The sequence below is a fragment of the Berghia stephanieae genome, chromosome 3 (genome assembly GCF_034508935.2).
Source record: "Berghia stephanieae isolate SIO BIC M18660-M18661 chromosome 3, UCSD_Bste_1.3, whole genome shotgun sequence".
NCBI lineage: Eukaryota > Metazoa > Mollusca > Gastropoda > Nudibranchia > Aeolidiidae > Berghia > Berghia stephanieae.
Window position 1 is genome coordinate 18,206,110 of NC_088362.1, and position 14,238 is coordinate 18,220,347.

General features: G+C 35.8%; 1 protein-coding gene across 2 annotated transcripts in view; it reads right to left on the reverse strand.

Annotated features, from left to right (window-relative positions):
• The window catches only part of LOC144967276 (mediator of RNA polymerase II transcription subunit 13-like), a 50,228-nt gene that overhangs the window by 20,209 nt on the left and 15,781 nt on the right, over nt 1-14,238 (reverse strand). For both annotated transcript variants that reach the window (XM_078904323.1, XM_078904322.1), the window contains exons 6-10: nt 9,000-9,176; nt 8,441-8,816; nt 7,345-7,458; nt 5,120-6,274; nt 171-420 (exon numbers count right to left, since the gene is read on the reverse strand). In XM_078904323.1, the coding sequence (XP_078760449.1) occupies nt 171-420; nt 5,120-6,274; nt 7,345-7,458; nt 8,441-8,816; nt 9,000-9,176 (2,072 nt within the window). The remainder of the gene's footprint in view (nt 1-170; nt 421-5,119; nt 6,275-7,344; nt 7,459-8,440; nt 8,817-8,999; nt 9,177-14,238) is intronic.

Sequence of the window (14,238 nt, forward strand, 5' to 3'; positions counted from 1 at the left end):
GGACAGAGTAAAAAGGACAACAGTGATTTGATATCATTTCATCTTAGTAAATTTTATAAAAGAAAAAAAACGCAGATCGATTAAATTTCCTGTTTTCATCACTTATCACTGGCAAATCTGCACCAATATAAATAAAAACTGAAAAATAACAAAACTTAATGAATTATCACCGTTTTTCCTAAAGGTGAGGGCCTTGGCATGTCATCTCTGCTTGGCCTTGACCGTGTTGTGTGAGTTTTGGGATCTTTGGATGCTTCTTCTGAGAACTCATAAGGATCTGGTTCTGGAGGTGAAGGACTTCTCATCATGGGCAAGGCCCGGGAATGAGATGCTAAGCTTGAGGATGGTGTGATGAGAAACTCTCCCGATAAACTGTCACCCGAATTTTCATATCGACCTTTCTTCAATGGCATGTCAATCCTTTAGAATAAAAAATAATTTTTTGTAAAACCAAATAATATAATGTGATAAAACAAAATATTCATTTAAGTGGTTCAATACAATCATTTTGAAAGAAACCTTGGCATAAGAGTTGGTTCAAGTGATTCTGTGAGTCTTTCTGAAGAATAGAATTGAAATACAGGGTGGGTTTTTTAGGGGAACGGTTATCAAATGAAAAAATCGAACAGGCAATTTGAATTTGAAAAAACATTTAGATTTTTGTATGAGATGTGTGATATACAATACATTAGGATAAGAGAAAAGACAACAATTTAGTGCAAACACTGTCAGATAGGTATGTTTAAAAAAAATATATATTAGAGAAAAAAACAAAAACTATACTTAGCATCACATCAAAATTAGTCACCGTTGAGGAACAATTATGGGTGAAAGTTAACGGGGATCAATTTGCCTGAAAGACATACCGCTGAAGCCGGTTACTGAAAAAGATGCTAATTTAATTCTTTTTTTTTTTTGCGATCTACGACTCGCAGGTTGAGTGCCAACCTTTCCAGAGTGAAAAGTACATTTAATTCTATGACCCTAAATGTGTTTTTATTTTAAAACCAAAAAGAAAAAAGCATTTAGTCTGCATGATTGAAAACAAAATTTATATATAAGCTAACACCAAACCCAAAGCAAAATAATCCTCATAATTTAAACACTCATTCGAAGCAATCTCTAGTGATAACAGTATTACCTGGTTTATGGAGACACCAAGATAAGCCATCACTTTAAAAGGCTCAGAAATTGTAATACCAAGGGCTATTACAATTTGAAACACCCCAAAGAAGTGATTAAGAGACCCAACCATGATACTTGTTTTGATGCTAGTGTTGGTATAGGTTGTAGTAGTGATGATGCTCTAGTGGTCGTGGTGATAATGATGATGATGTGATGGTAGTGGTTGTGGCAGTGTCAATGCTGTGATGGTGGTTGTAGCAGTGGTGACAACTACTACTACTACTACTTTTGGTTCAAATATGGGATATACCCACCTATGTGATATACAAGTTGAATGCCCTAAAAATAGTCTTAGTGCATTTTTTAAAAACCTACAGCTTTCTTACAGCTCCCCATTTTAATAATAATAATTTAAAAAATTAGACTCATACAAATGTTTATAAATGTAAACAATCAAAATAAAGTACTTTCAGTTGTATTATAAAGGGAAATAACCCATTTATGTTTACGTTTATTGGCAATACAGTCCTTGATTGAAGGGTTCATTGTCAAAGATGTTGGTTTTATTTTATTGTCACTTGACAAGTTCTATTTAACAAGAATTTGAAGCTTAAATGGATTCTGAGACCATTTGAAGTATAAAATAAGCTTATATGCATAATTCAATGCAAATCGTCAAAAGGGGTGTGAAAGGGCATAGTGAAAACCAGCGTTTAATAACCATCAGCTGATGTGTAAACAGATCAAATGTATGAAAGAAAAGTGACATGTGTTCAATTGTCACATTTGAAAGAATACTAAATAGTCTACACAGCGGTATTTCCTAGTATTAAAAATTAACGTTCCAGTGGTGCAATAATAATAAAGCCAGTAGAAGAGTCAAAATGCCGGAAGGTAATTATTACATTTACTAAAAAACCGGAATTTCCGGCATATGCCGGCGAACTTTCATCCATGGGAACAATTATGATCAACATTAATCAAGATTAACAAAGAACATTATGATTATGAATACTACTAATTGTCTTTTTTTTTTCTGTATGAGCACCACTGTTTCTCTAAAACAAAATAATAGGGATAGGCCTTTTTATTATCTCAATCCGTCTTGATATCAAGATCAAAACATAAGATTCGACAAGACCTCATTTGGTTTAAAGCAAAAAAGAAAAGGCTAGAGGTCTGTTATGATATGGTGCCAATTTTACATAACAAATCTCTGTATGGCATCATATAAAAATTGATGTACATAAGAATTAGAATAATTTTCCGATCCAAGGCGAAAAGATGATAAAATGCAGATTGTTTTTTTTTTTTTTTTAAATTTCACAACGTTCCCGTTCACAACCAAAAAAAACCCCCCAAAAACCCCCCAAAAACCCAACTTTATTTTCCTCACCAGGATGCTGTGACCAGCTCACATGATTATCTATTTGGAATAAATAATTCATCCATTCTCTCCCTTTTGTCCCAATTCAATACAGAATATTTTATTTTTCAGCGAATCACGGTGAGCTTTTGTTCAGATCTATGACAATACTTTAACACCATGTGTTACCACCTCAAATGTTTGTGTAAGTATAAAAATTCAAGTGGTTGAAATCGATTTAGTTTAAGAAAAAAATGAATTCAAATTCAAATAACACTTTCCTCTGTCTTCAATAAAAGCAGGAAAAATGAAACTTATTTACACATAACAGGATAAGTTGAGAAAGTAAAATCCAAAAAGTACCAAAGAACAAGCTATTTCAGATCAACAGCTCAAAGTGATAATAAATTATCAAGATACTAATCTGAAAAGAGATAACTTTGGAAGTAAGGAAAGTTTTATGATCTTTGATCCAGTGACTCTTGATTGAGTAGATTGAGCCCATTTTAAAGAATCGAAATCAAAGAATGCAAAAGTTTTTATAAAATGATAAATCATCATTCAAGAATCCAATAATAGTTTGTATGATTTTGGTTGAATCCAATTGTTGATCATAATTCTGATGTTTTTGTTTAGAACATGATATAGAATTCTATTTATTCAATGTCATAAATCCTACTTGTTGCTTTAATTAGTATTAGTTGTATTTGTTTTTCTTCTTCTTTTTAAATTTTAAAATAAGTACTTGACCTGATATGTGGATCATAAAACATTGTATTTATTCTTTTTTTAAATTTATTACTATTTATTACTGGGGTTCTGAAATATAATTCAAATGTTGTGAGTTTCAAAAGAATGTTTATGTTTATATTCATAATATTATTTCTATATATCGTAATCTGGAAAAAATGTGTAATTCTTAAACTGCAGTGTTTGCTCTGATAAACAAACCACCACCAACAACAAAAAAAAATCCCTGCAAAGACTATATATAAACCAGTTCAAGTAATATATCTCAACTTTATGAAGAATTGGATAAATAAATTACCAAAATCTCCGAGTATGATCTAAATTGCTTTTAACAATATAAGTAGTTTCAGGAGGAGCTTATTTTTGCCCCAAATACATACTTGAAATGCATGGTAAAAAATGTTTATAATCTATGTTGTAGTTTTAAGTTTCACAAGAATGTTGACATTTTTGTAATACTATTTCAGTACTGTAATGAAAAAAAATGTAATTCTACAACTGCAATGTTTGTGTTGTAAAACGAAAACTACTTGCCAAAAAGAGTAAAAATCATTTTACGAAATATCATTAATATTTAAACTTATCTTTATTAAATCAAAACCATTTATAATCAGTAAATCCAATAGAATCTCACTATGATCCAAACAGGGTGAAAATGTTTGTCTTTGGCTTTACCACATAATTCCGCAAATGAAACTAGAATAGAAGAGCCTTGTCAAATAACTAATGAAGATATCAACATCAAAATCCAAACAGGTTTAAATATATGCACAAAACAGACCCTGAATGACTGAAATGAAATTCTGATTCTGCAACTGCAAGCATGTTTTAAAAGTTGTTCACTACCTCCCCTCACCTCAGTTGAATACAAAACAAAACCTCTGTTGCATGAAATAAAGGAAAGCTCATCAAAATGAGAAAAAGAGTGGGAAAAGACATCTTAAATCTAGAATCAACCGCATGAGGCATTGGTGTAGAGTATGAAAAAGCATGACCCTTCAAAGTGCTAAAATGATAAAATACTCTTCAGTGATGATGTGATTGTGATTGTTTTTCATTATGTTTAAAATTTCATGACCCGTTTCATGACATTTTCATAATTTGAGCAACATAGAGTGCAACACTCATCCATTGAGCTACACAGAACAGCCCAAAGGGTTAATCAAATCCACGTTTTTTGCCTAATACCTCAACAAGGCTTAAGACGAGGGACACAACTTGTACAGTACTATACAGATATGATCTCATTGTTTGCCCATCCAGATCTCATAGGTTGATGACGTCAGCCATGCCGTTTGGTTGGCACAATATTGAACATTATCATTTATTGTTGTTACTCAAAGAAAGACATAGTTTGGAAATTCCGTCCTTGTTCATTGAACATGTGAATTGTTGAACACATGTTGAACTGTATTGTATCTATATTTCTATGGAACCAGCACAAGCTGTCTAGAGAGTGCTTTATTCTGCAAGTTTATCACCAATTGCCTACAGTCATCCACACTCAAAGATGGGAAATGTGTTCTTAAAACAATCCATGGTGCATCCTACATCATCATCCATCAAATTATCGGATTATAATAATCTTACATTGGAATTGATTAATCATAAATCCTCTGAACACACAAGACATGTATCTTTATCTCATTCCCAGTTATCACTGAAGAAACTTTATCTTTTTAACAAAACATTAAAAAATCTCTCACATCACTTTTCAAACATTACATAAACCTCACCACCCCAAATTAAATAAAGGGAAAAAATGTAACCAATTCTATAGATATATTTTAACACTATGTTAAACATGCTATAAGGTTACATTTGTATTTAATCCTGCTTATGATAAAAATAGTTGGGCAACAGCAACAAAATACTTACCACAAATTAAGAGAGTCAAAGTCATAAAGGGACTCAGTTGTTTGTTCCAAATCGCTCTCTGACCCTTTGGTTGGAAGAGATGGACGTTTGAGGCCATTATCCAAATGCCTGTCACTCATTTTTTCATTCAAGGGTCTTTGTTGGTGTGAATGAACCCAGTGGCTGACACTTTCAGTTTTTGTAGTCACAGAACTCCAAGAAAATGGCAAATTTTCTCCAACTGTTTGTACAGAACTGTTACAACCAACACCACCACTGACTACCTGCGTTGATGGTGTGGAAACAGAAGGCATATTTTCCTCCGGATTATTATTATTAGTTTTCATAAACACATCACAAAATCCATTCATGGAAGGTGTACTTGGTCCGTTAACACAAGAATTTGTTATAGCTGTCACCCCAACCCCATTGTTACTAGCAGGATTGCCAGGAAGATTTTGTACATTTGCTGCACCATTGGTACTCCCAGGCATGTTTGAATTTGAACTATTTGCACAATTGTTCACATTATTATTGTTAGCACTGTCCGCAGTGCTTCCTGTTAGTGCTGCTGACACAGGAACACTGGGATCAATTCCAGAGGATGCAGGCATACTACCACCACCATTGACAACAGGACCTCCAGCATTGGCAACACCATTTCCTGTTGCTGCAGTCCCATTTACAATGCCATTACTGTTGTTACTATTACTGACTCTATTGTTTGCACCACCACTACTACCACTGCTATCTGTCAAAAATTTACTAGGAGGATGAGGACTGAGTGTAGGCATGGTTGGGTCCATACTGGATGACCCTCCACCAAAGGGCTGTGGCTCGTCCAGTGGAGAGGGAGCTGAGTTGGGTGTATCCAGAGTAAGAACGTTTTCATGCATTGGTGTACTGCTACTGTGTCCCTGGGGTGTGCTGCTAGAGCTATTGTTACTACTTGCAATAGTAGTTGAGCCAGTGGGGCAAAAGGCTGGGTTGGGTTGCTGTAAGGTTTGCGTCATGATTCGCTCCATGTCAAACTGAAGAAGGTCATCAACTTGAGCACCTCGCTTATGAAATGGCACACTGCTTCGACCCACTCTGCTAAGGGGACGTTCTAGTTTCTCTCCTTTACCATGTTTACCTCCAAGGGCATTTTTGCTGCTCATCAACTTCTTCCTGTGCCTGTGAATACAAAACAATCAAAAGTTAGTGGTTAGGAATAGGAACTAATATTTAATTGGCCTTTTGAATTTTTAAAATATTATTTAAAAAAAAGACAATTCAAAACGTCATTTAAAGCATTTGCACAGAGACAAATTTTTTCTCTCATTGTTGTCAGTGCTGCACTGGCGTTATTTTAACTTTTTTTCTGTGTCTATTTAATATGCTGGAAGCACCGTTTTGAAAAAAGAACATTTTAAAGTGGCATAATTTTTCTCTTTTTTTTAATGATCAGGCAAAAAAAAAAAAAAAAAAAAAAGTAAAGAAAAATAAATGAAAAAGGGGAAAAACCAAACCCTTTTCTATCTTAAAGGTGAACTTTGTGAAAAGAAATTTATTTAATTTTCATTTAGAGTTAAAATATGATAGTATTTCCTTGTTTTGCTATAAAGTCTAAACTTAAACATTGAACATGCTCAAAACAGAATTAAAAATTGCATATGTATTTGTTGTATATCGTGAACTTATTTATAAAGATGAAGTATATTTGATATTCGATTCTGAACCGGAAGCAAAGCATTAGATCTCCATCACAGCAAACTCATGGAATCTTATGGTCATGAAAGAAAAAGAGTGATGATGACCATTGTTAGAAACAAGAAACAAGCAAAAATAAAAACCACTGAATATCTAATATCACGAGACGAATTGGTTTATTTACTCCCAAGCGATGGTTTTATTTTTCTCCTATCGAGTATTGAGCAACACTCTATTTTCCTCACTGTTTTTTTTTTAATGTAGTGGTCGAGAGGAATCCTGCAACTTGAAAAAACAACCCACAAACAATAATGATTCCCAAAATATTTCAACAATGATATCTGTATCAAGTATATACAAACATAAAGCAAAATTAAAAGCCATTTGAGCCCTTCCGGCTACATGTGAAATAAAAAGTTCTTTAATAAATCATATCAACTTCTTATGTTAAGAAAAGAAGAAAGTTAAAAAAAAAAAAAACAAGGGGGAAAAATTAGAAAGGAAAAGAAATGAAGAAGAAAAGAAAAACAGAACAAATTGAGCAAAGACTGCACCTGACACAGTTGCAATTGACTTTACTGGCCGGATCTGTAAAATTCCACACTCCGAGGGGCCACTGCTGCTGTGGCTGTTCATCAGAACTGCTTGAATTATTGATGTCTGAAAGTCTGAAGAGAAGAGAAACATACAAAAATTTTGAATAGTTAAAACTGATAAAGAACTTGCACTGACCTTTATCTTAAAAAGACAGATAAAAAGAAAAAAAAGATAGCTCTTGTAACTGAAATTCATGGCCACAGTTTAACATTCATTTTTTCAAACAAAGATATGTTGGAAAGAGCAAGAATAAAGTCACTATCTAGACGTATATGTTAGAAGAGAAGGAAAAAAAAAAAAAAAAAAAAAAAAAAAAAAAAAAAAAAAAAGAGAGAGAGAGAGAGAGAGAGAGAGAGAGAGAGAGAGAGAGAGAGAGAGAGAGAGAGAGAGAGAGAGAGAGAGAGAGAGAGAGAGAGAGATACACACACACACACAGATTTAGTTTTGATCTGATCTCAATGGTCTGATTTTTATTAAAATCATACTTGGTTCACAATTTGAGGGGGGTCCAGATAGCTCAGTTGGTAAAGCACTCGCTTCACTATCAATGATTCCTGTTGTTAGATCTGGTGGAAAGTACTTTGCGATAGACTAGCGTCCATCCAAAGGGTAGCAAGCAATTGCTATTGTCCATTTCACACTATAGAAACCAGGATAAACTCCAGCTCCAAGGGCATAGTGGCTCTGAAGGCTACTTTTTTTCCCCTTCATAATTTGGAAACTGACTATTCCTGACAAGTACTCCATAATCCAAGACTAAACATGTCTCAATGTTTATCCAGATAAAGTACAGTCAATTTGGTAACTAATTTAGAATTTTTTTGTTTGTTTGCTGAACCCATTAAAAAAAAAAAGTACATATTTAGTTGTCGCCTTATATTAGCAGGCCTGTTTAAGACTTTAGTTTCACCATCTGACTCTAATGACATAAATGAACAACCAAGGTCAAAATCTGTTTCAACGAGTTGCGCATAGTTTGTCCATATCATCACACTAATAAAAGCAGGCTATAACGAACTATAAAAGAAACCTAGATAAGGAAACTAATCAAACCTTTTGTTCAGCGCTGAATTCAAGCAAGCATCCTGACGTACTTTCTCTGCAATCTGATACCCGAGGACTTCTGCCATAGAATTACTGACAGATGGAAGGGTGTCCCCAATGCCTGCAAAGGAAGCCCCCATAAGTGGTGTGACTTTTATACTGTGGTGAGGGTCTAGACCCAGACTAGGGTCCATCGGGGAAGCTGGTGGTGACAAGTGAGGATATTGAGAGGATGATATGCTGCGTCCCACCAAAGGTCGGGAATGATGGTGATGATGGGCTGGCGTTGAACCTGGCAATGGCTGGAGCACACTGTTGGTACTGGTCATGTCTTCATTATCACACACCAGCACATAGCAGCTTGGGTACCACATGCGTGTTCCACCTGCAGAAAAACCAATGCTTTAAAAATCAGAACAAAGCATCACAAAAACAAGACAATAATGAAACCAAAGCTGTTTATTAAAAGACGAAAAAAAAAAAAAAAGAAAAGAAAGAAGAAAAGGAAAGAAAATAGGATTTCCTTCATACTAAAATATGAAGCTAAAATGAAATCACAGCAACTTACCAACAATGACTTCTACCATGCTGGGTAGCTTATTGGTTCCTTCCTCCCGATTTTCCTTGAGGGGGAAATAACCAGCCCACTCAGAATACATTTTGCCAGAGGTAGAACTGTTGTGCTCTGTATCTGTACATGTTACGCCGGTCAAAATACCACTGAGACCATGTGGGGCCAAGATCACTGAAGAGAAAAGTAAATAAACTGAATTTTTGTAATCAAATTAATAAAATACTTTTCTTCGGCAACATTGGAACTTTATTATCTTCAAACTTCAATGAAAGGCCCATCACTACAAATGTCTAGTTACAGTCCAATCAAACCAGGAAATAGTCACAGATTACTTTGACGAGTGAATGCATTCAAAACTTGTTTTGAAAGTTTCCAAGCATTCAACGAGTTATGTCCAATGGCAGGATATTCCAGCCAGCTTTTGACTGCAGACTGTACCTGCACTTTCTAAAGAGCTGTAGAGGCAAAGAACCTCAAATAGAATATTGTAGGCCAACCCATAAACTTTTTAACGCTGTCTGAAACAACACTGATAAAACAAAAACGTTTATGATATTATAAGTCTTTTGTTAAGTATCCACATAGTCATGAATCAATAGAGGTAGAAAAAATAAAGTGGCTTTTCTTTTCAGGCAACCCGTACCCCCCCCCCCCCCCCCCCTCTCTCTCTCTCTCTCTGTGTGTGTGTGTGTGCTGAACATAACTTGTACATTTTTTATGTGAGAGAAAGCGAGTTTTGAAAATTTATGGGGCAGCTTTCTTGTCCTTATTTGTTTTTGTTCTTAGCCCATATCTTGAACGCGATATAAATAGGATGCTTCTTATTTATTAATGGAGCTGTACAGATCTGAAGGACCAAGGTAGCTACACTTGTTTTTGTTGTTGTTGAAAAGGTGTCACTGCTTTTCGATAGAGGCGGTGCTTTTGCACAAATCCTCGGCTGGCAAAAGGCACAGATTCTTTATAAGCTCGGTTCGATAAATTCATAACTATATGTAATTGTGAAATATGGCGTTGGGTTGGTGAACAGTAAAAGAAACAAGTTCCTCGAGATATGATAAAGAAAAAATAATAAAGTGAACCAATTTATAATAGAAGAAAAGAAAAAAAAAACTTTTTCAAAAATTTTAAGCTGGATACATAATACGCAGCATTCATCGGAATGGGAAATTTCTGCGAAAAAATTGGTTACTGACATATTTTCTAGATAGGTTACTTTGGGGAATGGTGCGGGGGGGGGGAGGAGGGAGAGAGAGAGAGAGAGAGAGAGAGAGAGAGAGAGAGAGAGAGAGAGAGAGAGAGAGAGAGAGAGAGAGAGAGAGAGAGAGAGAGAGAGAGAGAGCACATATAACGCGTCAAAATAACCGAAGTTGGGATGCAAAAACCATCGCTTCCATAACACGGTTGATCGACCCCACTGCTTGTATTACAATGTGTAGAAAGATTGTAACTAGTCCATTTAAACACGTAGACGCTAAAATAACTAAAGCATGCAGCGGCGGCGACCCCTTTACAATCAGCCCAATGCCCTCTATACTCTCTAGTTTGCTATGAATCAGCCTCTTTTTGTTTGAATACACACAAGCGAGCGGGCGCGCGCGCGCGCACACACACACACACACACCACCGTTGCGGGCGATCAAGATTATCTGTTACTACTTTGTCTAGTCTAGACGTGCTACAAGTCTACATGATACAGATAGATTCAACATTCCGCCCGGTTTCTTCATGAACGTTGGCTTTTGGAATCTGTTATACGCCACGTTAGCTATGTCAATGCTACCGACGATGCAGGTGGCGTGTACGTTAGAGTAGTGCTAATCTGTTTATGTGTTGGAAGTCGATAACGTTTGTCGAGTATTATTGCATGCGGGCAAGTTTAAGAGGGAACGTGATGATATGATTGATCAAGAGATTTTAAAAATGAATTTTTGTCGTTCTTGATATCCAAAGCTGAGAGCCATTCGAAGCGTTTATCAAGATATTTTAAAACATCGTAATATATGCACTCTAAAAACGAGCTTTTATATAGAGCAATATCCATTAAACGTGCTGAAAGCTCTTTACAAACGACCCCTATCCAACAGCAACATGTAGGACAAGATATGACGACGATATTAATTTTTTCCCCGCGGACAACACTTAACGGCCAGGTTTTCATTTTACACCTCAGTACGGTGAGAGAATGTGAGTAAAGAGACTCTTCCAATCCGAAGGCGAGTATCATACCATTAGACTACATAGCCGCACCTCAATTCATGTCACCCATTTCTTACTTTTCGAGGCAAACAGTCCAGAGACCAACCTAACCTCTTTATGGCTACCACAATCCACATACAAAACGACACACTTCCCCGCCGAAATAATGAATTCTTGCCGCCGGCCATTCTAAGAAATAAAACGCACACATCATACAAAACAATACTCTCTCTCTCTCTCTCTCTCTCTCTCTCTCTCTCTCTCTCTCTCTCTCTCTCTCACTCACTCGCATAAAATATGTGAAGTACCTATCAAAAGATCTAGACATTTTGTCCTTTCGGCAACCAGAGCTTATGATTAATGTAACCACAAGATCTAATAGTGTAAAATAAAGTAAACAAAATACATAAAACCAGGACTAAACAGTATAGAATAATAAATTTTTAAAAAACCAACAAAACAACAAAGCCAAACAAATCCAACACTTTCTTTTTCAATAAAGCAAATGAGTTCACATAAACAAGGGTCAGGAAATGTGCGCACGTCTTTACTCTTATCAATTTAAAAGAATTATTCAGAAAATAACATTGACCAAAGAATTTCCTAATTGCATTCGGAGACCCCCCCCCCCCCCACACACACAACCACATTTTCTATCTCTCCCACAAGAGACTGAAAATGATCAATTCAGTAAATCGAGGCTAAATTATAAGACATAACATCAAGCTGATGGTAATTTGTGACCAATCGTGATGGGATGGGGTCGAAATTGTAAGTCATTGTAATGTTATCTGAGTGACCCGGGACCAGGCCTCTCTCCAAGATTTTTCATTTGTTTGTCTTTTTGATGTGATCGAAAAACAAAAATAATTTTTAAAAACTTTTTATCCGTTCTCTATCTCCCTCGACCATTCCTGCAACAGGATTACCAAATCCACAATTATAATTTACTCACTTGGAAACTATGATGGGCCTTAAGGACAATTCTGGGTTACAAACAACCTTTAACAACCCATAATGCCAGTAAAACTGGACTAGACTTTTAAATAATCAGGATTTTAACTTTAAATTCAGTATTTTAAACTTTTCAGTGAGCCGAAAGAAGATAATTTTTATTATTATTGCATTTTTATTTTTAAAAAATCAAATTAATATCTCTTTTTACCCCAAAATATGATCACAAATTTAAAATCCTAACATCGACCTATTTATGTACATGTCTTTTGTCCTTACAAATATTATGTTTCTCTCAGTCTTAATACATACAAATATTGAGACATTTTAAGTTAAAGACTTTTAAAATAAATCAATTTGTAATATGCCACAGATAGCAATCAAAGATTCGGATTAGTAAACCCAATTGGAAAAATAAATCTGGTTCAAATTAAACATTTCAGATATTCAGCGCTCACCGACCCTCCCTAACTTTATTCAAGCAGGTTACAATGAGACAAACAATAGATGGAGCTGCGAGCAAAATGATCTCCCTTTGCCAGACTTCACCATTTCTCCTCAGTACCCTCCATCACCGAATTCAGGACAGACAGAAAATCAATAGGCCGAAGAGGCCGTCGATGGTGGCACAAGCGAGGTTTCGTTCAATCCCATCCTCCTTTGACATATTATTACACCACCAAATAAACTGTCACTGCCTTCCTTCCCTCGGGTAGAACCCGATTTAAATACACAGATTCAAGGGTTGCGTGCGAATGATGCTACTTATCACAATGACGGGAGAAGTTGAGTCCGTTTAGATTATCGTTTTAAATGCAGTTGAAAAAGCACAATGATCTCTGAGACAATGGCCAGAAATGACATAATCTCTGAGACTATAGCCACTCAAATCCCAGTAGAGGAAATGAAGCAAAAGATACAATTATACCGAGACACAAGATAATACAAAAATGTAGTAAAAAGACAGTTTTTATGCATTTTTTCTTTTTTTCATTCATTAAAAAAACAACAAAAAACAAAAAAAACAAAACTTTATCGAAAGTTGCCTGTGTTGATAAATGAAGTGTGATATGGGTTATCTGAAAAGGAATAGAAAATGACCGACTTATTTCAATGATGCGCAGACCATCCCACAATCGCATTGAAACTATAAAGAAGCATGGCGAGCAAAATGACCGAATGTTTTGTTGTCAAATTCAATCTCATGACTGAGTAATAATTTTCTGTATCATGGCTTTATTGTTTGTTATGTGTTTGTGTGATTTGTAATTTTCATTCACGCGTAGAAGTCATCAACTCCTGAAATAATGTTTCGTTGTGACATGTTATTTAAGTGTTCGTCGCGTTGGACACAACAAAGGGACACAATCAAGGTCAAATGCAATAGTACACTGTTATGATACATGTGTTTGCACGTCGATTTTCGATACCCAAAGCCATGATCAGTAAAGTCTTAGCAAGTTCTCGCGAAAACAACACACGAGGTCTTGATCGAACCTTTAAAGAAGAAAATAAATGTGCAATGTTTTAAAACACCGACCATTGGAGACCTAACTTACACAATACTGGCGTCAACATAATATTACCATTCCAGCCGTAAACTTGAATAGTACTCACTCAACTCTCTGACCGACGACGAGCAACAATGGTTACAGAACCCCTTGTGTGTTGGCAAGAGTAGTATAGGTACTATTATTTCCAATGTACACTTCGTAAAACTCGGTTGCTGGGTGCGTGGCCAAATCACGCACCCTCTATCAAAAGCTTCCTCGGCCCTTGGGGGGAGGGGGGGGGGGGGGGATTAATAAATGAGTGTGTTTGGTTTCATCCCTGAATATTTTGTCACCATTTTCCTGAGGCGAACTAACCAATATGAGAGCCAAATGGTATCATTATTTCTAGATTTCGCTGATTTTATTATAAAACTGCGTTAGGAAACCAAATAGTAGGTTCATAACGGGACAACGCGGAGGCGAGCGCGACACACACACACACATCTAAATCGCATACAGCTTGCATACCAAAACAATTTTATTCACAAGAGCAGATATACACGTATATCTAAATCCAATCTTGTAGT